Source organism: Coregonus clupeaformis, chromosome 23 (genome assembly GCF_020615455.1).
Source record: "Coregonus clupeaformis isolate EN_2021a chromosome 23, ASM2061545v1, whole genome shotgun sequence".
In the NCBI taxonomy this organism is placed as follows: domain Eukaryota; kingdom Metazoa; phylum Chordata; class Actinopteri; order Salmoniformes; family Salmonidae; genus Coregonus; species Coregonus clupeaformis.
Window position 1 is genome coordinate 16,069,134 of NC_059214.1, and position 27,878 is coordinate 16,097,011.

At 42.4% G+C, this 27,878-nt stretch overlaps 1 protein-coding gene and 1 pseudogene across 1 annotated transcript in view; both read right to left on the reverse strand.

Annotated features, from left to right (window-relative positions):
• Positions 1 to 3,683: 3,683 nt before the first annotated feature.
• The window catches only part of LOC121536654 (sterol 26-hydroxylase, mitochondrial), a 28,684-nt gene continuing 4,489 nt past the window's right edge, over positions 3,684 to 27,878 (reverse strand). The window contains exons 4-9 of the mRNA XM_041844066.2: positions 11,204 to 11,401; positions 5,775 to 5,938; positions 5,515 to 5,681; positions 5,258 to 5,339; positions 4,890 to 5,090; positions 3,684 to 4,155 (exon numbers count right to left, since the gene is read on the reverse strand). Coding sequence (XP_041700000.1) covers positions 4,024 to 4,155; positions 4,890 to 5,090; positions 5,258 to 5,339; positions 5,515 to 5,681; positions 5,775 to 5,938; positions 11,204 to 11,401 — 944 coding nt within the window. The 3' untranslated portion in view covers positions 3,684 to 4,023. The remainder of the gene's footprint in view (positions 4,156 to 4,889; positions 5,091 to 5,257; positions 5,340 to 5,514; positions 5,682 to 5,774; positions 5,939 to 11,203; positions 11,402 to 27,878) is intronic.
• On the reverse strand, positions 20,283 to 23,254 carry LOC121536653 (annotated as a pseudogene).

Sequence of the window (27,878 nt, forward strand, 5' to 3'; positions counted from 1 at the left end):
TATTTGCAAATTATGGTGGAAAATAAGTATTTGGTCACCTACAAACAAGCAAGATTTCTGGCTCTCACAGACCTGTAACTTCTTCTTTAAGAAGCTCCTCTGTCCTCCACTCGTTACCTGTATTAATGGCACCTGTTTGAACTTGTTATCAGTATAAAAGACACCTGTCCACAACCTCAAACAGTCACACTCCAAACTCCACTATGGCCAAGACCAAAGGGCTGTCAAAGCACACCAGAAACAAAATTGTAGACCTGCACCAGGCTGGGAAGACTGAATCTGCAATAGGTAAGCAGCTTGGTTTGAAGAAATCAACTGTGGGAGCAATTATTAGGAAATGGAAGACATACAAGACCACTGATAATCTCCCTCGATCTGGAGCTCCACGCAAGATCTCACCCCGTGGGGTCAATATGATCACAAGAACGGTGAGCAAAAATCCCACAACCACACGGGGGGACCTAGTGAATGACCTGCAGAGAGCTGGGACCAAAGTAACAAAGCCTACCATCAGTAACACACTACGCCGCCAGGGACTCAAATCCTGCAGTGCCAGACGTGTCCCCCTGCTTAAGCCAGTACATGTCCAGGCCCGTCTGAAGTTTGCTAGAGTGCATTTGGATGATCCAGAAGAGGATTGGGAGAATGTCATATGGTCAGATGAAACCAAAATAGAACTTTTTGGTAAAAACTCAACTCGTCGTATTTGGAGGACAAAGAATGCTGAGTTGCATCCAAAGAACACCATACCTACTGTGAAGCATGGGGGTGGAAACATCATGCTTTGGGGCTGTTTTTCTGCAAAGGGACCAGGACGACTGATCCATGTAAAGGAAAGAATGAATGGGGCCATGTATCGTGAGATTTTGAGTGAAAACCTCCTTCCATCAGCAAGGGCATTGAAGATGAAACGTAGCTGGGTCTTTCAGCATGACAATGATCCCAAACACACCGCCCGGGCAACGAAGGAGTGGCTTCGTAGAAGCATTTCAAGGTCCTGGAGTGGGCTAGCCAGTCTCCAGATCTCAACCCCATAGAAAATCTTTGGAGGGAGTTGAAAGTCCGTGTTGCCCAGCGACAGCCCCAAAACATCACTGCTCTAGAGGAGATCTGCATGGAGGAATGGGCCAAAATACCAGCAACAGTGTGTGAAAACCTTGTGAAGACTTACAGAAAACGTTTGACCTGTGTCAAAGGGTATATAACAAAGTATTGAGAAACTTTTGTTATTGACCAAATACTTATTTTCCACCATAATTTGCAAATAAATTCATTAAAAATCCTACAATGTGATTTTCTGGATTTTCTTTTCTCATTTTGTCTGTCATAGTTGACGTGTACCTATGATGAAAAATACAGGCCTCTCTCATCTTTTTAAGTGGGAGAACTTGCACAATTGGTGGCTGACTAAATACTTTTTTTCCCCACTGTATATATATATATTTTTTTTTATATACACTACCGGTCAAAGGTTTTACTACACTACTCATTTATTTTTACTATTTTCTACATTGTAGAATAATAGTGAAGACATCAAAACTATGACATAACACATATGGAATCATATAGTAACCAAAAAAGTGTTTAACAAATCTAAATATATTTTATATTTGAGATTCTTCAAATAGCCACCCTTTGCCTTGATGACAGCTTTGCACACTCTTGGCATTCTCTCAACCAGCTTCATGAGGTAGTCCTGGAATGCATTTCAATTAACAGGTGTTGAATTTATTTCCTTCTTAATGTGTTTGAGTCAATCAGTTGTGTTATGACAAGGTAGAGGGGTATACAGAAGATAGCCCTATTTGGTAAAAGACAGTCCATCATTACTTTAAGACTTGAAGGTCAGTCAATACGGAAAATTTCAAGAACTTTGAACGTTTCTTCAAGTGCAATCGCAAAAACCATCAAGCGCTATGATGAAACTGGCTATCATGAGGACCGCCACAGGAATGGAAGACCCATAGTTACCTGTGCTGCAGAGGATAAGTTCATTAGAGTTACCAGCCTCAGAAATTGCAGCCCAAATAAATGCTTCACAGAGTTCAAGTAACAGACACATCTCAACATCAACTGTTCAGAGTGGACTGTGTGAATCAGGCCTTCATGGTCGAATTGCTGCAAAGAAACCACTACTAAAGGCCACCAATAAGAATAAGACACTTTCTTGGGCCAAGAAACACAAGCAATGGACATTAGACCAGTGGAAATGTGTCGTTTGGTCTGGGGTCCAAACTGGAGATTTTTGGTTCCAACCGCCGTGTCTTTGTGAGACATGGTGTGGGTGAATGGATGATCTCCGCATATGTATTTCTCACCGTAAAGCATGGAGGAGGAGGTGTTATGGTGTGTGTGTGCTTTGCTGGTGACACCGTCTGATTTATTTAGAATTCAAGGCACAGTTAACCAGCATGGCTACCACATCATTCTGCAGCGATACGCCATCCCATCTGGTTTGGGCTTAGTGGGACTATCATTTGTTTTTCAACAGGACAATGACCCAACACACCTCCAGGCTGTGTAAGGGCTATTTTAACAAGAAGGAGGGTGATGGAATGCTACATCAGATGACGTGGCCTCCACAATCCCCTGACCTCAACCAAATTGAGATGGTTTGAGATGAGTCGGACTGCAGAGTGAAGGAAAAGCAGCCAACAAGTGCTCAGCATATGTGGGAACTCCTTCAAGATTGTTGGAAAAGCATTCCTCATGAAGCTGGTTGAGAGAATGCCAAGAGTGTGCAAAGCTGTCAAAGGCAAAGGGTGGCTATTTGAAGAATCTCAAATATAAAATATATTTTGATTTGTTTAACACTTTTTAGGTTCCTACATGATTCCATATGTGTTATTTCATAGTTCTGATGTCTTCACTATTATTCTACAATGTAGAAAATAGTAAAGAAATAAAGAAAAACCCTTTCAGGTAGGTGTTCTAAAACTTTTGACCGGTAGTGTTTTCATTTGCAAAAAATTTTGCTTTGTCATTATGGGGTATTGTGTGCAGATTGATGAGGGAGAAAAACAATTTAATCCATTTTAGAATAAGGCTGTTATGTAACAAAATGTGGGAAAAAATCAAGGGGTCTGAATATTTTCCCAATGCACTGTATATGTAATTTCCACCACACCTTGTCATTTCCACCACACCCATATTTTTTAGATAAATGAGAATACTATTTATAATTTACATTGATTGATTTGTTTTAGATAGGGAAATCATATGGTTGTTATAATAATCTCACAAAAAGGTTGTGTGGAAGTATTATATTTTTCATGATAAATAAATGTTTTCAGCTGTCACAAAGGCAAGTTTGTACATTCATGGGTGGTGTTGAATTATTAATATTAGGAAAACCTTAAAAATATCTTAAAATAATATTCAATACAAGTTAATGTACAAATGTATAAGAAATGTGTTATAAATAAATTGTATGATATTTCATTTTAAACTAAAATGGATGTATAATGGCTATGCACCAACATGTGGTTTAATAATCCACATAAGAAATTTTGAGAACTTCACAGATGGAGGGAATGAAGTATACATAGTATGTTTAAAAATGTAAAGCAGGCCTACACACACACACACACACACACACACACACACACACACACACACACACACACACACACACACAGAGGGGGACGGATATATCAAGAACTACAACATCACTGTAGTGAATTTATTGACAGAAATTGAAAATACTTTCCATAGTAAGAAAATACATTTTCATCAACAAAATAGAGAATAACAGAACAGTTTGGTCTATATATAGCAATTAATATTGTACATAATAATAATAAGCCATTGTAAAGCCTTTTCAGAATTACCAACATAAGTAGGGAAGTAAAGCTGAACCACAGCAACTATGAAAACAAACCTTCAATACAACTGTAATACCACAGTATTGGGTTGGAGTGTAACAAGTATTTATGTATGTTTATTTTAATTCAACAATAGATATATTGAAGGCCTTTATAGCATTGCTGCTTGGGTACATGGCTATCACCCGGCTTTAACAAATCAAAGGGCAGCTTTGTTTGTCCTCTCCAGGAAGTGCAGGTTGACTTGTCTGTCTGCTACTAAGACGGTGCGATTGAGGGCTTTCACCTCTCCTATGCTGGGGTCCGGTCTGATTTCAAACAGCTTGATTATCTGAGGGAGATTAAAAACAAAAATAATGTCATTGTCTGGGTCTCTTCAGGGGTATCCATGTTCACATAACATCCCTGTCATATAAGCTCATTGACAACACCAAGTTCATGCCTCCACCGCCTACCACTAACTTATGAAACCATGCACCCTAGGGTATTCACACTATTGTAATTGGCTGCAGTAGCCTACACATGTACAGGATGTTCTGTTTTTGTATTTTAATGTAATTTGTGGTTATGTGTGATTATAATGTCCACCTAGGCCTTCATTATATTTGTAAATGAAAAGCAATGGGATGGAAGCTATTTGTAACTGAAAAGCAATGGAAGCCAAGGCAAACTTTTTCATTCTAGGACTACCCAATGGACAACACATGTTTATTCAATACTTTTAATAAGTAGCCTGATGATGGTGAGTTCGAAGTTGCCAACTTGCTGCGCAAGACAAGTAGCCTATTATTGAGTAACTTGGTCAAGCATGACGTCTGCAGCAATGTGTATAAAAGCATTTGGTCACATTCCGGCTACAGTTGATTGATAATAAGGTAGGCTATGAGTTGTTCCAATAGTTTGGTAACAGTAGAATAGGTCTAGTAGGCTACAATTGCATGTAGCCTAGTAATTGAAGTAGCCTAGCTTACTGTAACTGTTCATCACCTCTGCTATCACCTGTGCTGCTATACACATTCTATACTTTTTCCTATGACACTCAGGTATAAAATCTCTGGCTCTTACCCGTGACAGAGCCAAGTACATCTCCAGTTCAGCTATACGACGACCTACACAGCCCCGAACCCCAAACCCAAATGGGATAGAGCCAAATGGGTTTGGTCGAACTCGGCCATCCCTCAACCAGCGTTCGGGCTTGAACTTCGATGGTTCTGGGAATGTCTTTTCATCCTGGCTGATGGCATAGTGACACATTGTAAACGAAGTCTACAGACACAAGACAGCAGGGAGGGAATTAATTGACAGCACTAAACCAACAACAGCATGATTTACATGAATTCAAATGGTGTTTTGTTTTAATGGTTGGGCCAGTTTTAGGCCATTAAAGTGAAGATGTACTTGAAAGTTATTTGTTCCCCTAAAGCTAGACTAACCTTCTTGGTAAAAAAATGTCCGCCAATGATGATATCATTCTCTACCATGATACGTGCATTCAATGGGACCACAGGGTACATTCTGGTTAACAGGAAGTACATAAATTGTGTTAGAGAAAGATAAGGAACTATCAAGAACTCAATCCTTTCCGAAGAAAATATAAATGCTGACATACAAGAGCTAAATTAGGCAATCATACTCATGATGTATACCAGGGTTTCCCAAACTCGGTCCTGGTCACTTCCACAGTTCTTACCTCAGTGCTTCCTTGATGACAGCCCTGAGGTACGGCATACGGTTGACGTCTTGGGCAGATGGGATCTTGTCTCCTGGTATGCAGTGGGACACCTCCTGATAAAGGGTGTCCTGCACATTGGGGTCCCTGGACAGTAGGTGCATGGCCCACATTATGGTATTGGAAGTCTTCAAGTATGACAACAACAACAGTGTTAGTGAATTCAAGCCCTTATGGTACAACAGATCGAGATTGTAGTGAAACTACATGGATTTGCTAACCGTGTCCACTCCAGCCAACAACAGCTCAGCGACGCTGCCGTACACCTCCTTGTTGGTCATGTTGGTGTTGGAGAGAAGGTACGTTAAATATTCTCCCTCGACTTCCTGGTCTGTGTCCACTCGCTTCTGAATTGCCTCCATCTTCATGTCAATCAACTTCCCAGCTGAAAACGTCTAGCATTATCTACCTCAGCGGTTCCCAAACATTTTAACTCGGGCCCCCCTTCCAGCATTCGGGAGACATGTCTATTTCTATGGGCACAAGCACTGTTCATGGCACAAACTGTTCACACCCCTCTTGTTGGTGGAGAGAATTTAGCAGTTTTAAAGCAAATGTTCTTGCAATTCTATGAATGTTGCCATGTCTAATGTGTATTCCTGTGATATTTGAGGGACAAAAAAATGACATATTCTATGGGCTAAAAAAACTTTTTTTTTTAAATGGGTTAGTTGATCTGGACATTTCTGACAAGTTATAAATAGCTCTCTAAGGTATGCAATGACTAACATGACAAAAGGAACTGATGATGCACTACCAAATTTCAAGAGGAAGTTTAAAGCTGGACTGAGTTGCTTAAAATATTGTTTATACATATATATACAGTGAGGGAAAAAAGTATTTGATCCCCTGCTGATTTTGTACGTTTACCCACTGACAAAGAAATGATCAGTCTATAATTTTAATGGTAGGTTTATTTGAACAGTGAGAGACAGAATAACAACAACAAAATCCAGAAAAACGCATGTCAAAAATGTTACAAATTGATTTGCATTTTAATGAGGGAAATAAGTATTTGACCCCCTCTCAATCAGAAAGATTTCTGGCTCCCAGGTGTCTTTTATACAGGTAACGAGCTGAGATTAGGAGCACACTCTTAAAGGGAGTGCTCCTAATCTCAGCTTGTTACCTGTATAAAAGACACCTGTCCACAGAAGCAATCAATCAGATTCCAAACTCTCCACCATGGCCAAGACCAAAGAGCTCTCCAAGGATGTCAGGGACAAGATTGTAGACCTACACAAGGCTGGAATGGGCTACAAGACCATCGCCAAGCAGCTTGGTGAGAAGGTGATAACAGTTGGTGCGATTATTTGCAAATGGAAGAAACACAAAATAACTGTCAATCTCCCTCAGCCTGGGACTCCATGCAAGATCGCACCTCGTGGAGTTGCAATGATCATGAAAACGGTGAGGAATCAGCCCAGAACTACACGGGAGGATCTTGTCAATGATCTCAAGGCAGTTGGGACCATAGTCACCAAGAAAACAATTGGTAACACATTACGCAGTGAAGGACTGAAATCCTGCAGCGCCCGCAAGGTCCCCCTGCTCAAGAAAGCACCTATACATGCCCGTCTGAAGTTTGACAATGAACATCTGAATGATTCAGAGGAGAACTGGGTGAAAGTGTTGTGGTCAGATGAGACCAAAATCGAGCTCTTTGGCATCAACTCAACTCGCCGTGTTTGGAGGAGAAGGAATGCTGCCTATGACCCCAAGAACACCATCCCCACAGTCAAACATGGAGGTGGAAACATTATGCCTTGGGGGTGTTTTTCTGCTAAGGGGACAGGACAACTTCACTGCATCAAAGGGACGATGGACGGGGCCATGTAACGTCAAATCTTGGGTGAGAACCTCCTTCCCTCAGCCAGAGCATTGAAAATGGGTCGTGGATGGGTATTCCAGCATGACAATGACCCAAAACACATGGACAAGGCAACAAAGGAGTTGCTCAAGAAGAAGCACATTAAGGTCCTGGAGTGGCCTAGCCAGTCCCAGACCTTAATCCCATTGAAAATCTGTGGAGGGAGCTGAAGATTCGAGTTGCCAAACGTCAGCCTCGAAACCTTAATGACTTGGAGAAGATCTGCAAAGAGGAGTGGGACAAAATTACTCCTGAGATGTGTGCAAACCTGGTGGCCAACTACAAGAAACGTCTGACCTCTGTGATTGCCAACAAGGGTTTTGCCACCAAGTACTAAGTCATGTTTTGCAGAGGGGTCAAATACTTATTTCCCTCATTAAAATGCAAATCAATTCATAACATTTTTTACATGCGTTTTTCTGGATTTTGTTGTTGTTATTCTGTCTCTCACTGTTCAAATAAACCTACCATTAAAATTATAGACTGATCATTTCTTTGTCAGTGGGCAAACGTACAAAATCAGCAGGGGATCAAATACTTTTTTCCCTCACTGTATATACACACACACACATACATACATATATACACATGTGTATATACATATATATATACATTCATATATATACACACACACACACACATACATACATGTGTATATATGTGTGTATTTATGTGTGTGTATATGTATATATATATACAACATTTTAACATCCTCTTGAAATATATGTATACATACACTACCGTTCAAAAGTTTGGGGTCGCTTAGAAATGTTTTCGAAAGAAAAGCCATTTTTTTGTCATTTAAAATAACATCAAATTGATCAGAAATACAGTGTAGACATTGTTAATGTTATAAATGGCTATTGTAGCTGGAAACGGCTGATTTTTAAGGGAATATCTACATAGACGAGGCCCATTATCAGCAACCATCAGTCCTGTGTTCCAATGGCACTTTGTTTGCTAATCCAAGTTTATCATTTTAAAAGGCTAATTGATCATTAAAACTGAAAACTGTTGTGCTGATTAAAGAAGCAATAAAACTGGCCTTCTTAAGACAAGTTGAGTATCTGGAGCATCAGCAATTGTGGGTTCGATTACAGGCTCAAAATGGCCAGAAACAAAGAACCTTCTTCTGAAACTCGTCAATCTATTCTTGTTCTGAGAAATGAAGGCTATTAAAAACCAGCCATTTCCAGCTACAATAGCCATTTACAACATTAACAATGTCTACACTGTATTTCTGATAAATTTGATGTTATTTTAATGGACAAAAAATTTGCTTTTCTTTCGAAAACAAGGACATTTCTAAGTGACCCCAAACTTTTGAACGGTAGTGTATATACACACACACAATATATATATATATATATATATATATATATATATATATATATATATATATATACATATACACACATACATATATACATATATACACATATATATACACACATATATATACATATATACAGTACCAGTCAAAAGTTTGGACACCTACTAATTCACAGGTTTTTCAAGACATCAAAACTATGAAATAACACATATGGAATCATGTAGTAACCAAAAAAGTGTTAAACAAATCAAAATATATTTTATATTTGAGATTCTTCAAATAGCCACCCTTTGCCTTGATGACAGCTTTACACACTCTTGGCATTCTCTCAACCATGCCGACCCCTCAGTTTGGGAACCACTGATCTACAGTGGGGAAAAAAAGTATTTAGTCAGCCACCAATTGTGCAAGTTCTCCCACTTAAAAAGATGAGAGGCCTGTAATTTTCATCATAGGTACACGTCAACTATGACAGACAAATTGAGGGGAAAAAAATCCAGAAAATCACATTGTAGGATTTTTTATGAATTTATTTGCAAATTATGGTGGAAAATAAGTATTTGGTCAATAACAAAAGTTTCTCAATATTTTGTTATATACCCTTTGTTGGCAATGACACAGGTCAAACGTTTTCTGTAAGTCTTCACAAGGTTTTCACACACTGTTGCTGGTATTTTGGCCCATTCCTCCATGCAGATCTCCTCTAGAGCAGTGATGTTTTGGGGCTGTTGCTGGGCAACACAGACTTTCAACTCCCTCCAAAGATTTTCTATGGGGTTGAGATCTGGAGACTGGCTAGGCCACTCCAGGACCTTGAAATGCTTCTTACGAATTTATTTGCAAATTATGGTGGAAAATAAGTATTTGGTCACCTACAAACAAGCAAGATTTCTGGCTCTCACAGACCTGTAACTTCTTCTTTAAGAGGCTCCTCTGTCCTCCACTCATTACCTGTATTAATGGCACCTGTTTGAACTTGTTATCAGTATAAAAGACACCTGTCCACAACCTCAAACAGTCACACTCCAAACTCCACTATGGCCAAGACCAAAGAGCTGTCAAAGGACACCAGAAACAAAATTGTAGACCTGCACCAGGCTGGGAAGACTGATATTGTTGTAATTTTTTTGTCACTCAAATATCATGAATACACATTAGACATGGCAAAATGTATAGAATTGCAAGAAAAGTAACTTGATTTGAAGAAATCAACTGTGGGAGCAATTATTAGGAAATGGAAGACATACAAGACCACTGATAATCTCCCTCGATCTGGGGCTCCACGCAAGATCTCACCCCGTGGGGTCAAAATGATCACAAGAACGGTGAGCAAAAATCCCACAACCACACGGGGGGACCTAGTGAATGACCTGCAGAGAGCTGGGACCAAAGTAACAAAGCCTACCATCAGTAACACACTACGCCGCCAGGGACTCAAATCCTGCAGTGCCAGACGTGTCCCCCTGCTTAAGCCAGTACATGTCCCGTCTGAAGTTTGCTAGAGTGCATTTGGATGATCCAGAAGAGGATTGGGAGAATGTCATATGGTCAGATGAAACCAAAATAGAACTTTTTGGTAAAAACTCAACTCGTCGTGTTTGGAGGACAAAGAATGCTGAGTTGCATCCAAAGAACACCATACCTACTGTGAAGCATGGGGGTGGAAACATCATGCTTTGGGGCTGTTTTTCTGCAAAGGGACCAGGACGACTGATCCGTGTAAAGGAAAGAATGAATGGGGCCATGTATCGTGAGATTTTGAGTGAAAACCTCCTTCCATCAGCAAGGGCATTGAAGATGAAACGTGGCTGGGTCTTTCAGTATGACAATGATCCCAAACACACCGCCCGGGCAACGAAGGAGTGGCTTCGTAAGAAGCATTTCAAGGTCCTGGAGTGGCCTAGCCAGTCTCCAGATCTCAACCCCATAGAAAATCTTTGGAGGGAGTTGAAAGTCTGTGTTGCCCAGCAACAGCCCCAAAACATCACTGCTCTAGAGGAGATCTGCATGGAGGAATGGGCCAAAATACCAGCAACAGTGTGTGAAAACCTTGTGAAGACTTACAGAAAACGTTTGACCTGTGTCATTGCCAACAAAGGGTATATAACAAAATATTGAGAAACTTTTGTTATTGACCAAATACTTATTTTCCACCATAATTTGCAAATAAATTCATTAAAAATCCTACAATGTGATTTTCTGGATTTTTTTTCCTCATTTTGTCTGTCATAGTTGACGTGTACCTATGATGAAAATTACAGGCCTCTTTCATCTTTTTAAGTGGGAGAACTTGCACAATTGGTGGCTGACTAAATACTTTTTTCCCCCACTGTATCTGACCTAATAGGTAATCAACTGAATTCACAATGCACTCTCCAATCCAATGCTTTTTAAATTCTTGAGAAGGTGTGAACAAGTGACGGAATGTATTGTGCCAAATAACTCACAGAATTTGAAGATACCCTCCCAGCCAGCGATGTAGCGCCTGTAGATTGGCAGGATGTTGCGGCTCCACTTAGGCAGCATGGCCACCGGCATGCTGTAGGAGAACATCTGAGCGATGGAGTCGATGAAGTCCTGCGTCTCTACCGGGATCTCTTCCTCCAGACAGCCGATCCGCGTCTCAAACAGGATGGAAGAGATTCCTGAAGAACAGAGATTAGATATTTATCATTGAAACAGATGACGGAAATTCTCATTTGATGGACCAGAGTTGTATGCAGTAACTTACTTTCTATAATAACTTGTAAACTTTTAACTTCATTTAATTAAAGTTTAAGATAAACTTTTGTCTGCAGGTGATCAATGGTAAAGCCATAGACTTATAGAGCACATACACAACATCACTGTTGGACAAATATGTTGTGAGGAATGGATGAGCAGCAGTCGTCAGTATCATTTGCTGGGAAAATTTAAACCCACCCCCACAAAAAAAGCAGTACCATCAATATTCCAGTTCTATATTTTCTATCAATAATCACTGAAGTATTTTGCATTACATGCTACAAAGACCCACATATTCTGAAAGGCATCAGGCTTTCCTCTTATATGGACGTTTGTTCAAAGCAAGGCAAATCAAAAAACACAAAATATCAAACAAGATAACAAAAAAATAAGGTAAAGTAAGTATTTTGCAAAACAGGTAGCACATGTTAAAATGTAAAAAGACAGGTCTGTAAATGTTGAATACCCCTGTTGTGATAAGTCGTTATGGAGGAGGAAGGAAGAAAACAACTAAAAATGTCAAAACAAACATCTTCACATTTTCACAAATATTCAATAACCGTTAAGATAACCGTGTAGCTGTTAGTAGCAGTAGAAATATTTGTTTGAATGTTAAATAACGAGGCAGAGGCATTGATGCGAGTAACCAGTCTTGTTCAGTATATTGCAATACATCCGGGTATCTCAAGTACATCGGTAAAACACTGGAGTTGCAGTAATGAACATTTACCAACAGATGGCATCAATGTGCCATCTTCCACCCATAACATCTTCCCTTTTATAAAATAGGACAGGAGCTGTCAATTCACTAACAAAACAAACCTAGTAGTAATTTCCAACATGAACAGTTAAGTATTATTATTATTATTTTTTATTTTTATTTTTTTTATTAACCACTTAACACATTTTGATACTCTCTTCACTTTTATCTCTGTCTGTCAACAATCCCTAATGGGAAACCTACAGATTAAGTCTTTTTGGTGGCTGGGACAGACGCCCGCAGCGTGAAAAGACAGGGCGCTTGTCTGCGTGGACTGCGGGCTCCCGCACAGGCGTGTCACCTGACTGTCTAAGGGGAGTATTGATGGGCGAGGGAGTGGCCGACCTGTGATCCCCTGGCTCTTCGCCCAGTGCCTCAGGCCCCATGTGACTTGCTGGGGTTCCGTCTTTTGTCATGCGACCCCTATGACCATCCGAGTTCTGAGTGGATGCTGGCTCAGCAATCCGAAGGTCAACCCTGTTACGACGGTACAGTGATCCGTTCACTTCGACCAAGTAGGAGCGTGGTGCCACTTTCTGTACACAGGATCCGAGTCTCCAGAGGCCCGTCCGGTCCCCTGGTAGTGGCTTCATTCGCACCGTTTCACCCACCCTGAGCTCAGGTAAGTCTTTTGCTGATTTGTCGTAGATGAACTTGGAGACCTGTCTTCTGTGACGTAGCTTCACCAGCACGTCTGTCACCACACATGGCTCCAGGAGAGTGCTTGCTACTGGCAGAGCTGCTTTTAAACGCCGTGCCATGAGGCGCTGGGCCGGGCTGCTATCCATGCCTTCTGTCGGGGTATTGCGCCATTGCAGGATTGCTTTCCAGGCATCTTTGCCCTCTCGCAGAGCTTTTTTGCAGAGGTTCTTTGCAATTTTGACTGCCGACTCAGCCTTCCCATTAGCTTTTGGGTGTCGTGGTGATGAAGTGACGTGCTCGAATTCCCATTCTGCAGCAAATTTTCGGAACTCACATCCGGAGAATTGGGGTCCATTATCTGAAATTACCCTATCTGGCTGGCCATAGCGGGCAAACTGAGCCTTGCAGCGTTTGATCGTTGTCTCTGCTGAGAGGTCGGGAGGAGGTCAATCTCCCAGAAGTCTGAGTAATGATCAACTACCAGCAGAAAGTCTTTGCCACTGTGCTGGAAGAGATCTAGACTTACTATCTGCCAGGGGCGCATTGGTAGCTCGTGGGACATCATCGTCTCTCTCTGTTGCTCAATGGCATATTCATTGCAGAGTGTGCATTTACTGACATAGTCTTTGATTTCACTCTGCATTCCTGGCCAATACAGTGTGTCACGTGCTTGTCTGTAACAGGCCTCACCTCCTATGTGACTTGAGTGCACGCGCGCCAACATCTCAGGGCGCAGAGACCGGGGAATAACGACTCTCTGACCCTTGAATATTACTCTGTTTTGAACACTGAGCTCTTCTTTGACTGGCCAATATTCTCTGGTGGCTAAAGCAGTTTCTTCCTTGCAGTCGGGCCAGCCCATCAGAATCACAGACCTCAATGCCTGGAGTTGCTCGTCCCTGTCTGTGTGCTGTCTGATTTGTATAAGGCGCTGGTCCGTAACATTGAGGTAGTCAGCCTGGTTGATGTGTTCAACATCCACTTGCTCTGTTTGTAAGCTGCACACTGCGTGTTGTTCATGCATGGAGCGTGTGTGAGTGCCTGATGCAGTAGCCCTGCTGAGCGTGTCACTCACATACATCTCTGGCCCTGGCTTATACACCACCTTGAGGTTGTAGTTTTGTAGGGCCAGTAGCATGCTCTGCAGTCGTTTCGGGGCATTCAGGAGAGGCTTGCTGAATATAGCAATAAGGGGCTTGTGATCTGTCTCTGCGGTAATATTGTCACGCCCGTACAGGTAGTGGTGGAAGCGTTGGCATGCAAATACAATGCTGAGTCACTCCTTCTCTATCTGGGCATAGTTCTGCTCTGTTGGAGTGAGTGCCCTAGAGGCGAATGCCACAGGCTGGCCCTCTTGCATGAGGCAACAGCCCAGTCCATACTGGCTTGAGTCACTCTGAATCGTGACAGGTTTTGACACATCGTAGTATCGCAGTACAGGTGTCTGGGTGACCAGTTGTTTTATTTCCCTCACCGCTGTGTCATGTTTTGGGAGCCAATGCCAGATGGTGTCCTTGTCCATGAGCCTCCTTAGTGGTTCACACACTTCAGAGAGCCGCGGTAGAAACTTGGCCAGGTAGGTGACGAATCCGACGAAGCGCTGCACTGCCTTCACGTCAGATGGGTGGGGCATATCCAAGACAGCCTTCACTTTTTCTGGATCCGCCTTCAATCCGGTGGAGGACAAGATGTGCCCATGAAAGCGAACCTCTGGCACTTTAAACTGAAGCTTTTTTATGCTTAGCCTTAGCTTGACCTGTCTGCATCTGACCATCAGGGCCAGCAGCTTGGTGTCATGGTCACATTCTGCCTCCTCATCACTGTCCCCACAGCCCACTACGAGGATGTCATCTGCTATGGGTTCCACGCCGCTGAGTCCCATCAACAGCTCGTGCTGTTTCCGCTGATACACCTCTGGAGCCACGGAGACACCAAACGGGAGCTTCAACCACCTCTTCCTGCCCCAGGGTGTCCAAAAGGTGGTCATGTAGCTGCTGGGCTCGTCAAGCTTGCACTGCAGGAAGGCATCTCTGGCGTCCAGGAGCGTGAAGACTCTGGCCTTTGGGAGCTTGTAAAGAACATCCTCCAACGTGGGCATAATGTAATGTGAACGTCTCAGAGCCCGGTTGAGGTGTTTAGGATCTATGCATATCCGTAGCTTGTCTGGTTTCTTGACGATAACCATATTACTTATCCAGTCTGTAGGCTCGGTGACGGATATGATGTGGCCATCTGCTTCGTATTTGTCAAGCTGAGCCTTTGTAGCTGCTTTCATGGCCACTGGTACATTGCGAGGTGCACACTGGACAGGCTGGATTGCTGCATCCAACTCAAAGTGGACTTCGCCGGGAACTGACTCGACCGGTGCGTTGAAGACATCATGGTACTTGCTTAGGAGAGTCTCCTTGCTCAGGGGCCCAGCCTGGACTTTGTCTATAATGTTAAGATCAGCTGGGATGGTGAAGTTAATAAGCCCAAGGCACTCGCATGTAGAACCTGACAGTAATGGCTGTTGACTAGCCTCAACTATTTCAAACTCAAGAGTGTGTTTCTGGCCACGTAAAACACACTCTGTCACAAACAGGCCTAAAGAGGTCATGAACTGGCCTGAATACAGTTTCAGCTTGGTGCTACTCTGTGTGAGTTTGTCTCTGGGCGCGAGCCTCCTTTTATCTTTAAGGCTCATAACGTTACATGTGGCCAGTGGCGGTTCTAGACACATTTTACTAGGGGGGCCAAGGAGGGGCCAGTGTTTAATCAGGGGGGCACACATAAAAAAACTGGCAACACATGATATTCAAAGATTATAAACTTTATTTTACTTTAAAATCATATGACATTTATTATAACACGTATTTTGTACAAGAGTGCAGATGCAAGAGAGATAGTGCCATAAAAATGAAAAAATAAATAAATAAAATGTTTTAAAAAAGTACAGGGTACAAATACAGGGTTCATATTCAATGTGAACAAAACTCCAGGATACAACAAAGGGTACAACAATGTGCCATTTCCTATTTATGGAAGCCCCACTACTGTGGACAGTTGATTCCACATTTTGTTTTAAGAAAGAAAACTTTCTGAGTGATTTATAAACAAAACACACTACCCTGTATCCATTTAGGTAAAATAAACCAAATCAGAAAAGAAATTCAATTCAAAGAGGCTTTACTAGCATGACCATATTGACATACAGTATTGCTAAAGCACATAAACAGGAAAACGTGTTACACATTAACATCCAGTAGTCCAATAGGATGCAGACAATAAACATTAAGTTAACATTCGTTTAAAAGCAACAATCATGTCAACACAATGTAGCAATATGAACAACACTGATGGATATCAGCAACAACATGAAAACAAGAATATTACAGGTGTCTGTGTGTGTGTGTGTGTGTGTCTGTGTCTTTGTGTACTTCACTGTCAGTTGATGAGCAGGTGTACAAAAAAAGGCTTTACAACATATATGGGCAAGTCCATTTAGGACAGCACATTTCCACCATAGTTCACATTAGGAAAAAATGACAGCATGAATGCTCACTAAACAAACATATACTACATATACCTTTTTATTAGGGGTGTAACGATTCGTTTTAACAACGATTCGATTTGTATCACGATTCGTGGTTGTCGATACGATTCAAGGACGATATTGGTTCATTTAGAACGATACGATCCGAAACGATTCAGTGACTTGAAATCGATTCAGTAACCTTTTAGCCAAAAAATTCAACCAGTGTGACTGAAATAAATACCTGGTAACCAGTTGCATTTTAATGGCTGGCAATAGTCTTGATATTTTTAACAGTGTTTCATGACTCCATGCAGACCATCTGGTATTATGAAACTTACCAAAAGTCTCACAAGTCCGTCTGTTATGGCCTGTGCGGTTCGGTCAGCACCCAATTCAATCAGTCCAATAAAGTCCGAAGTAAACTCTCCGTTGCTGGACACAGACACAATGTAAACTATTTCCTGCTCAGTTTTTGTGATATCCTCAGATCCATCAAAAAGCATTCAGTAAAGGAACATCCTCAGAATAGGAAGACATGGGACGTGCGTGTTTAGCTTTATGGAAAGAGAAAAATATTAAACAGAGCTTGCCGCTGTTCTTCATTCAGCTTGTCTCGGCGACTGGACATTTATTCTCGGCTCGCTTTTAGCAATGGCTTGCGCCACATTCGTGTGCTCCTTGCTCTTTTCATGTTTGTCAAATAAAGGATGGTTGAAATTCTTTGAGCCTTTATAAAATGCACCTGTTTTGTCTGCTAGATGTGGATTTGAGCGGCAAATCTTGCACCACATTTCAGTGCGCTCATCGTTAGCTTCAAGCCACTTTTCCGAAAAAAGTATTTTCTTCGGCTCTGGCTCCAGTTGGCGTTTCTTTGTAGGTGGCGAAACGCCAAAGAATCTGCTTAATGTCTGTTGCTTTTTGGACATCCCTGACAGTAGTTGACAAGCAACATGTCATGTGTAAGGTTAGATGAGAAGATCGGTCAAGTACGCAAAGGCGCGTAGTAACACAAGTGGCATTACGCATTCCTGATTTTTGTCGCGCTTGCGTATCTGCGTACCAGTTATGTGCACCCCTGCATATAAAGTCTGACGTGCTTAAATCCAATGGGTTATTTCCTAGTATCGATACAATCGATTTATTACATTTTAAAACGATGTTAGATCGATATATGTTGTCCAAAAGGCCAACTCGCCAAGCACAGATCGATGTAGTTGGATCATATGAATATAAATCGATACATCGATGTAGTAGATGGATCGTTACACCCCTACTTTTTATACAAATTTTTTTTCAGTAATGTTTTAAGAGTGAAAGGGAAGTAAGCAATCGCTCATCATAGGATCATACATATTTCAGTTACAATATTAGTTACAATATTAGTGTTAGTTAGATCATCATGTCAAAGCTGGACCTGCAAAGTCTGAACGACACAAGTGTGCAATGATTGGAGTGATTTTGTTTCTTTTTTTTCTTGCTTTGCTTGTTTTCAAAAGGAAAAATCATAGTTGGTAAAAAATAAAATAAACTTTTGTTGAAAGGTATCACACTGTATAATTTACAAATATCTAAAGAGGTTTAGTGGATGCCATAAAACATCTGTGGAGCTTGAAGATTTGTAGTACATAGATGTTTGGCAGAGATAATTCAAAAGAATAAAATCATAAACTCTATCTATCTATCGAGAGAGAGAGAGAGAGAGAGAGAGAGAGAGAGAGAGAGAGAGAGAGAAGTGTTTCCTTAGAGCAGTACATGCAGCAATCACTTAATGGAGTGATGTCATAATGGGCCACAAAACTTTGGGGATGTGGATGGAAAGTTACAGGCAGGAGAGGGGAACCAACAGAAGCAGGTCTTGAGACATGAGTTTGCCCCTTTTTGAAAACCTCTTGAGAGAGGATTGGTGGGATATATATACATACATACAAACATACATACACTCTAGTAGTGTGTGGAACTACTGGTACTGTGAGGAAAAAAAGATAGATGATGTAAAATGAAAAATAATAAAACAAGGAGTCCTCACCCTCTTCTTCATCCTCCTCACCCTCTTCTTCATCCTCCTCACCCTCTGGAATTTCCCTCTCTTTGTCAGACCCCTCACTTTCATCACATGCTGGCTCTCCCTCTTCCTCAACTTTCTCAAAACCTCGATTTGTTTCTCTCACTTTTTTGTTTGCTGGGGCAAAAAATGACTTTATGTCCCTTCCTCGTTTCATGATAACTATTAGAAGAAGAAAAAACGTAGGGGCATGCATTACATTTTGTTACCTAACCATCCCTCCCTACTTAACACTGGCAGATAACCTGTTGATTACTTTACTAAAAATGTATTTGTTATCGCGATGCAACAGCCAAGACGGATGAAGTTACGTGGTTAACATCACAACATTGTGTAGACCTAGCAAGGATAGCCTACTAGCCTACTTTTTGGGTGCGCCACTCTAATTTACCCGTGTAGAACGTTGCCGTGTAGAGCGTTGCATTAGTTCCGCTTTTGGCGCTCGCGTGTAAAATAGTTATAAATTCATAATTTTTTATTTGGTCAGCACGGGGGGGCCACAGGGGTGGCCAGGGACATTTCCAGGGAGGCACGGGCCTCCCCCGGCCTCCGTGTAAAACCGCCACTGCATGTGGCCCCTGAATCTAGCTGGCATTGCTGTGGTTTATTATTAAGTAGCAGAGTGACAAACCATTTTTTTCCTTTTGCCCTTACTGCCCCTATGCACTCGCTAGCATATACATCCTCTGTGCTGTTGTTCCCTTCATCTGTGTTTATTTCAATGGAGTGCACTTTACCCTCCTTTCTCTTGCTTTTCATGCAGGCCCTTGCGAAGTGATTAGCTGTACCACAGGATTTGCATATTTTTCCATAGGCTGGGCAGTGTTCTTTTCCTCGTCCATGAGAAATGCCACAATATCGGCATGCATTGGGATTGTCTACTGCAGAGTTGGCTGTAGTATTAGCATTAGCTGTGGCAAAAGGGAATTTCTTTATTGGCTGCCTGAATGTAGCATTGACATTGTCCATATGTTGCCTTTCTAGCTCCATGGACCTTATCTGTATATCCGTAAGCTCTGCTGCACGGCATGTCTCCACTGCCAAGACTAGTGTCAGGTCACGTTCTCTCAGCAAACGTCTGCGGGTGCCCTCATCAGTTATGCCAAGCACTATCTTGTCTCTGATCAGTTCATCTCTTAAAGCACCATAGTCACATGTAGCTGCCTTTTCCCTTAGCTTAGTGACAAAGCTGTCAATGGACTCCCCGTCCTCCTGTTTGCAACAACCGAAAACATAACGCTCGTAGATAACGTTCTTTGCTGGCTTAAAGTAAAGTTCGAGAGCATCAAGAATAGCTGTAGCGTTACCTTGCTGAGCTGCTGTTAGGTTCAGGTTGTGTTTGTATACGTGTCGGCATTCTGCTCCCATTATAGTCCTCAAAGTGGCAGCCACTACCTCATCGTCCTTTTCCCGAAGTCCCGTTGCTAGTGCATAGTCCTCCCATTCACCTCTAAACGTATCCCAGTTTGTGCTCCAATCTCCGCTGAGCTTCATAACGGCGGGAGGGGAAATGTTCGCTGCCATGTCTAAACGGTGCTAACAACACTGAAGCTAACTAGCAAACTCAATCTAGCTAAGGACAATTCCGGAGAAGTTTTACTCAACTAAGCTTTTTAAAACCAGAACAGGTGACTCTAATTTGCGGAAAGCATGGTTAGTTATCCGACTCTGACACCATGTTTGAATGTTAAATAACGAGGCAGAGGCATTGATGCGAGTAACCAGTCTTGTTCAGTATATTGCAATACATCCGGGTATCTCAAGTACATCGGTAAAACACTGGAGTTGCAGTAATGAACATTTACCAACAGATGGCATCAATGTGCCATCTTCCACCCATAACAATATTGTTGTCCGTTAGTTTAGTCCAGTTAGGGTAGGGATGGTACGGTAAAGGGGAAAAAGTATAGAGAAAAAATAAAATAAAATAAAGGGTATTAGAAATGATGCAAACAATTAAATTGATAGAACCAACAATCTGCAAAATTAAAGCTGATCAAAAAATTACAAATAAAAACTGTATCTGTGTCTGCTATTGCTGTCCATTGGCTGGTTCAGTGGTTGTCCCACTGGCTATCATAAGTTGAATGCACCAATTTGTAAGTCGCTCTGGATAAGAGCGTCTGCTAAATGATGTAAATGTAAATGTAATAGAACTGTTGTGGGATCAGGACAGTACGGGAATTTCCTTTATAGGACGTGAATATGAAAATGTATGCACTCACTAACTGTAAGTCGCTCTGGATAAGAGCGTCTGCTAAATGACTAAAATGTAAATGTAAAATGTTCAGGAGCGAGTTTGGTTCAGAGGCGGTCAGAGAAGGGAGGCTGCAGGGCCGGGTCCTGGGGCCAGTCCAGTTAGGTCCTGGTCTTGACAAGCCTGGCCAGCCTGTGTTGGGCAGACAGGTGACGAGCGGGGGATGTCCTCCAGGAAGACCACGATGAGGATGTCCCCACCAGCAGACGGAGGGTGGCCAGTCGCAGCTCCAAGGAGCACCAGTTACCGCGCGGGTAGTGACGACTCACCAGACACAGGGTGTAGCTGCTGCCGTAGAGGCTGTCTGTGATGTTGTCCACAATGACCTTCCCCAGCTGGAAGTCCCTGTTGTACAGACTGAGACACAGGAATGGAGGACCCCTCTGCTTGAGGCCTGGCAGCAGCTGCTTCGCCACCCAGTGTTAGTCTCTCCCGCTATACGACACAAAGGCATCGTAAACATTTTTTAAAAGGCATCATAGCGGTATCGCTCCCTGGGGTTGGGCCTCCGCACAGCCTCCTCCATCCAGCCTCGGGCAATGTGACAGAGGGCCAGCAGGTTGTCTCCAGCCAGCTGATTGAGCAGGACCAAAATTATGAAGAGGAGCAGGCTCAGGGAGGTGCATATGAAGAGGAAAAAGCCCATGTCCAGGGAACAGTTGGCCTCTTGGGGAAGCTCTGGATGCCATCTTAATTTTTGCACGTTATCGCCAGCTCCACAGCATGCCATATGATGACCTGGATTTGTCTCTGTCCCCTGGCCCAGTTCTCCAGCCAGGCGTTCTCACAGCTGCAGTGCAGGCGAGGATAGTAGAACTTCACATACCTCAGGCTGGTCTGAGGTTCTGAAAATTTCTCCATCACACTAAACTCCTCTGTCACATCCACATATAGGAGCCTGAGGAAGTGCAGGTCTCTACTCAACTCCTCCCCCAGAGGAAGGATTCTACAGTAGATCAGACTCAAGCTCTCCAGCCTAGTCAGGTTGTGAAACATGCTGCCCAGTGCTGGCTGCACGATGAGGTCCACGTTCATTAGCTTCAGATCTCTCTGCACTAGTGTGTTCAGGTCAGTCATGTCCATATGGGGTGCCACATGTCCAAACTCTGTTGAGGAAACCAGCCGGAACTCAAACTCCTGCAGGGAGGTGGAGTACCATGCAAAGAAGTCAGAACAACACAGGAGTCGTCCTATCATGACATTGAGGAAGACAACTGACCGAAATAATGACCTCCAGCAGTCCTGGAAGATCACAGTCGATGGAGAGCTGAGTTTTAAAGCGAAGCCTGGTTTTGGGGCTCTGTCGCTGACAATGATGATGGTAAGAGGACACCAGGAGCTAATGTTCATGTGAGTCAGACCTTGAGGGAAGACACCAAATAAGTGTGTCAGATTCACACTTGTCTCTAACTCACTGGTTGGAGGGCGAAAGTCCAAATTTACTTCCTTCAGCAAAATAAGGTGGATGAATGCAGATGCTTCAATATGTATAAGTGGGTTATCATACAGCAGTAGGGTTTCCAAGCTGTGCAGGCCAAATAAACTTTTCTCAGATGTTATGTAGTTGTTCTTGAATTTAGGATTAAGTAACAATATTTGTGTCATTGAAAATTTCACAAATGGATTCGAAGGAAATCATATATATTCTGCTGATTCCAGACTGCAGAAGCTGTGTCTGTAGCTCACCAATGTCGGGCAAATCGAGAGATGAAATGTTTTCAAAGCTTCGGAATGCTCCTTTCGATAAATTATGTGCATTAGGGAATGAAAAAATAAAAAATTGAAGATGATTGAAATAAGGAAGTTCAAGAATGGCTCCATTTGTGTCTGAGTAATTTTTGTGTCTCAAAATGACTATCCCCTTTGACTCAAAGTCCAGGGTCGTCAATGACCGTGACATATCACCTATCCGACATAGCAAATCAGTAAGCTCCTGTGTACAGCTGCTGACTGTGATTTTCTTCTAAACAGGGATCCCCTCCATTGTGTCTATTACCATCACAGACAGCCTGTAGTTCTAAATGGACAGTTCCTCCAGATTAGCCAGGTCACTGAATGTGTTGGAGGAAAGGATGAATTGTAACACTGTAGCTCACAGAAAAGAGAAAGTGTGTTCACACTGGACAGCCCCTTGAAGGTGGCAGGTAGAATCATGGGCAGACAGCCTTTGACATAAAGGATCTCAAGGATGCGGAATCAAGAGTGAGCACCAGGCTGCATCACAGATCCATTCCTGATCTGGATACAGAGGGTCTGGTAGTGAGACGGGATGATGGATAGGTTGAGTTTGAAGTCACATACATCTCAGCAAATGGCAGATAGGCTGTTGTAACGACATTCCATTGGGTGAAAGATATCCCAGGTCCGGACAGACTCATCATATAACACACATTTATTACTCAACCAACCCCAGGATCCAATGATGCAAACCGCTAATTGTCTCAACTGAACACGGTGTAGCCTCATCTTTCTTGTGAAGTGGAGAAATTGGTCATGTAAAATCACATTGTATTTGTCACATGCGCCGAATACAACAGGTGTAGGTAGATCCTCGTACTCCTGAGTGGCGCAGTGGTCTAAGGCACTGCATCGCAGTGCTAACTGTGCCACTAGAGATCCTGGTTCGAATCCAGGCTCTGTCGCAGCCGGCCGCGACCGGGAGACTCATGGGCGGTGCACAATTGGCCCAGCGTCGTCCAGGGTAGGGGAGGGAATGGCCGGCAGGGATGTAGCTCAGTTGATAGAGCATGGCGTTTGCAACGCCAGGGTTGTGGGTTCGATTCCCATGGGGGGCCAGTATAAAAAAAGATGTGTTCACTAACTGTAAGTCGCTCTGGATAAGAGCATCTGCTAAATGACGTAAATGTAAATGTAAACTTACCATGAAATGCTTACTTGCAAGCCCTTAACCAACAATGCAGAGTTTTATTTATTTTTTAAGAAAAAAAGAATTTATATATTTACATTTAAGTCAGTTAGCAGACACTCTTATCCAGAGCGACTTACAGTTAGTTACTTTTACTTATATATATATATATATATATATATATATTTTATAAACTAAACTAAAGTAAGAAAAAGTAACAATTAAATTAAAGAGCCTATATACAGGGGGTACCGGTACCGAGTCAATGTGCGGGGGTACAGGTTAGTTGAGGTAATTAAGGTAATACAGTGCATTCAGAAAGTATTCTGACCCCTTGACTTTTCCCCCATTTTGTTAACAGACTTATTCTAAAATGGATGATTTTTTTTTTTCCCTCATCAATCTACACACAATACCCCATAATGACAAAGCAAAATAACAGGTTATTAGACGTTTTTGCACATTTATTAAAAATACATACTGAAATATCACATTTACATAAGTATTCAGACCGTTTACTCAGTACTTTGTTGAAGCACCTTTGGCAGCGATTACAGCCTGGAGTCTTCTTGGGTATGACGCTACAAGCTTGGCACACCTGTATTTGGGGAGTTTCTCCCATTCTTCTCAACAAATCCTCTCAAGCTCTGTCAGGTTGGATGGGGAGCATCACTGCACAGCTATTTTCAGGTCTCTCCAGAGATGTTCGATCAGGTTCAAGTCCGGGCTCTGGCTGGGCCACTCAAGAACATTAAGACTTGTCCCGAAGTCACTCCTGCGTTGTCTTGGCTGTGTGCTTAGCGTCGTTGTCCTGTTGGAAGGTGAACCTTCGACCCAGTCTGAGGTCCTGAGCGCTCTGGAACAGGTTTTCATCAACGATCTCTTTGTACTTTGCTCCGTTCATCTTCCCCTCGATCCTGACTAGTCTCCCAGTCCCTGCCGCTGAAAAACATCCCCTCAGCATGATGCTGCCACCACCATTCTTCACCGTAGGGATGGTGCCAGGTTTCCTCCAGACGTGACGCTTGGCATTCAGGCCAAAGAATTCAATCTTGGTTTCATCAGACCAGAGAGAATCTGGGGCTGTCATGTGCCTTTTTACAGAGGAGTGGCTTCCGTCTGGCTCAGTTTGGCCAAGTTGTAGAAACATCTCAAGGATGATCAATGGAAACAGGATGCACCTGAGCTCAATTTCGAATCTCATATCAAAGGGTCTGAATACTTATGTAAATAAGGTATTACCATTGTTTATTTTTAATACATTTGAAAATAATTCTAAAAACCTGTTTTCTCTTTGTCATTATGGGATATTGTGTGTAGATTGACGAGGAAATGTGTTATTCAATCCATTTTAGAATAATGCTGTAATGTAACAAAATGTGGAAAAAGGGAAGGGGTCTGAATACTTTCCGAATGCACTGTATGTACATGTAGGTAGGGGTAATGTGACTATGCATACTATTGATAATAAACAGCAAGTAGCAGAAGCGTATAAAAGGGGGTCCATGCAAATAGTCCTGGTAGCAGGGAGGTAGCTCAGTTGGTAGAGCATGGCGTTTGCAACGCCAGGGTTGTGGGTTCGATTCCCACGGGGGGCCAGTATGAAAAATTGTAAATAATAATGTATGCACTAACTGTAAGTCGCTCTGGATAAGAGTGTCTGCTAAATGACGTAAATGTAAATGTAAATGTTCTTCGGCTTATCATGAGGTACTCTACTTCACGCAAGGAAAACCTTGAGACTTTCTTAAAATTAGAGATCGCGCCCCAGCTGTTATTGACAAATAGACACAGACCACCGCCCCTCGTCTTTCCAGAGGTTGCTGGTCTATTTTACCGATGCACATAACACCCAGCCAATTGTATATTATCCATGTCCTAGTTCAGCCACAACTCTGTGAAATGTTTTTAATGTCCGGTTGGTAGGATAGTCTCGAACAGAGCTCAGCCAGTTTATTCTCCAGTGATTGCATGTTCGCCAGTAGGACGGATGGTAAAGGCGGATTATCCACTCACCGATGAATTCTCACCAAGCACCGGGTCTGCGGCCCCTGTATCAGCGTCTCCTCTTCATGCGAATGACGGGGATTTGGGCCTGGTCCGGGAGGAGCCGTAAATCTTTCGCCTCCGATTCATTAAAGAAAAAAAATCTGTGTCCACTCCGAGGTGAGGAATCACTGTTCTGATGTCCAGAAGCTCTTTTCGGTCATGAGAGAGTGGCAGAAACATTATGTACAAAAAAGTTGCAAACAACACAAAAAAACACACAGATGGTTAGGAGCCCGTAAAACGGCAGCCATCCCCTTCGGCGCCATTTACCCAGACAGCAAGGTTTATACAAATCTCAGCTTTTAAAGTTTGTTTGCGGAAGAAGAAGAAGTCATTAAAGAAAAAAATAAGCAAACACGTTTGGTGTTTGCCAAAAGGCATGTGGGAGACTCCCCAAACATATGGAAGAAGGTACTCTGGTCAGATGAGACTAAAATTTAGCTTTTTGACCATCAAGGAAAACGCTATGTCTGGCATAAACCCAACACCTCTCATCATTCCGAGAACACCATCCCCACAATGAAGCATGGTGGTGGCAGCATCATGCTGTGGGGATGTTTGTCATCAGCATGGACTGGGAAACTGGTCAGAAATGAAGGAATGATGGATGTCGCTAAATACAGGGAAATTCTTGAGGGTAACCTGTTTCAGTCTTCCAGAGATTTGAGACTGGGACGGAGGTTCACCTTCCAGCAGGACAATGACCCTAAGCATATTGCTAAAGCAACACTCGAGTGGTTTAAGGGGAAACATTTAAATGTCTTGGAATGGCCTAGTCAAAGCCCAGACCTCAATCCAATTGAGAATCTGTGGTATGACTTAAAGATTGCTGTACACCAGCGGAACCCATCCAACTTGAAGGAGCTGGGGCAGTTTTGCCTTGAAGAATGGGCAAAAATCCCAGTGGCTAGATGTGCCAAGCTTATAGAGACATACCCCAAGAGACTTGCAGCTGTAATTGCTGCAAAAGGTGGCTCTAAAAAGTATTGACTTTGGGGGGGGTGGTCTTTATTCAATGACCACCAAACTTTTCCCAGTCTGCTTTATGAAAGCACAATCTTCTGAGTGGTACCCTATCTGTAAAAGTAACAACAAAGTTCATGGTACACAAAATCAGGAAATGATCACTTCCAACAGTAGAATCATTCATTACATTCCAATCATTTATTACATTCCAGATGCAATCGAGTTAGAAGCCAGTGTGAGGTCCAGGCAGGATGTAACCCCTCTAACAACCTCAACTCTTATAACAAATCCATCGTTAAGACATACTAATGCTATTGTTTCCATAATATATTCCACAATAGTACCATTAGCACCTGTATGCGTGCTTCCCCATAAACTATTATGTGCATTAAAGTCACTGCACCATATCTCTCTAGAGCCCAATTCTGCTGATATTTCATCAAACATTGCTACAGATAGTTGACGACAAGGGTTGTAATAATGTTGCAACTTAATATTACTACCTGCACTGTAGATTTCCACCATCACACATTCATATTCAGATGGGACAGGTATATTATAATATACCAGACCTTCCCTTATGAAAGTAGCACACCCACCACCCTGTCCAATTGATCTATCAGATCTGATTGAACAATAACCAGGAATACAATCAAGATGTGGTCTAAGCCACGTTTCTTGAACACATATCACATCAGGTTTGATCTCTAAATCAATTACATATTTCTTAATCTCCTGACTGTTAGCAATAAGGCTTCTGGCATTCCACTGAAGGATGACAAAAACCATAACTCTAATTATCATCATACTGAGACATTCCATCATTAGTATTATTAGGAGTCAACATATCAACAATCATGGCGACAGTAACATCTGAAACTCCTAAAAACTCTGTTGCTGCTTCCACAATGGTCTTCAACTTGGCAGTTCTTCTTTCGACAAACGCAGTCAGTTTGATAAGCTTTCCAGTGAAGGCTATACAGTCAAACTGATGAACTATCAAGGTGTCCTTTGACACAACACATTTGTGAGAACAAGATTTCCTACAGTAGGTCCACTTATTCCAGGTGACCCTATTAACTCCATCATTCTGCCTAATAGTTCCATCAATCTGCATTGCAGTCTCTGCATAAGAGACATTAAGAGTGATTTTATATCTTTGGGCCACTCTAGCCTGCTTCTGCACCTGGCATCCACCAAATGCTGCACTGTTCCCTCCCACAATTACAACACTTAATGTTGACATTGTTCCCACATTCACCATAATCATGTTCCCCTC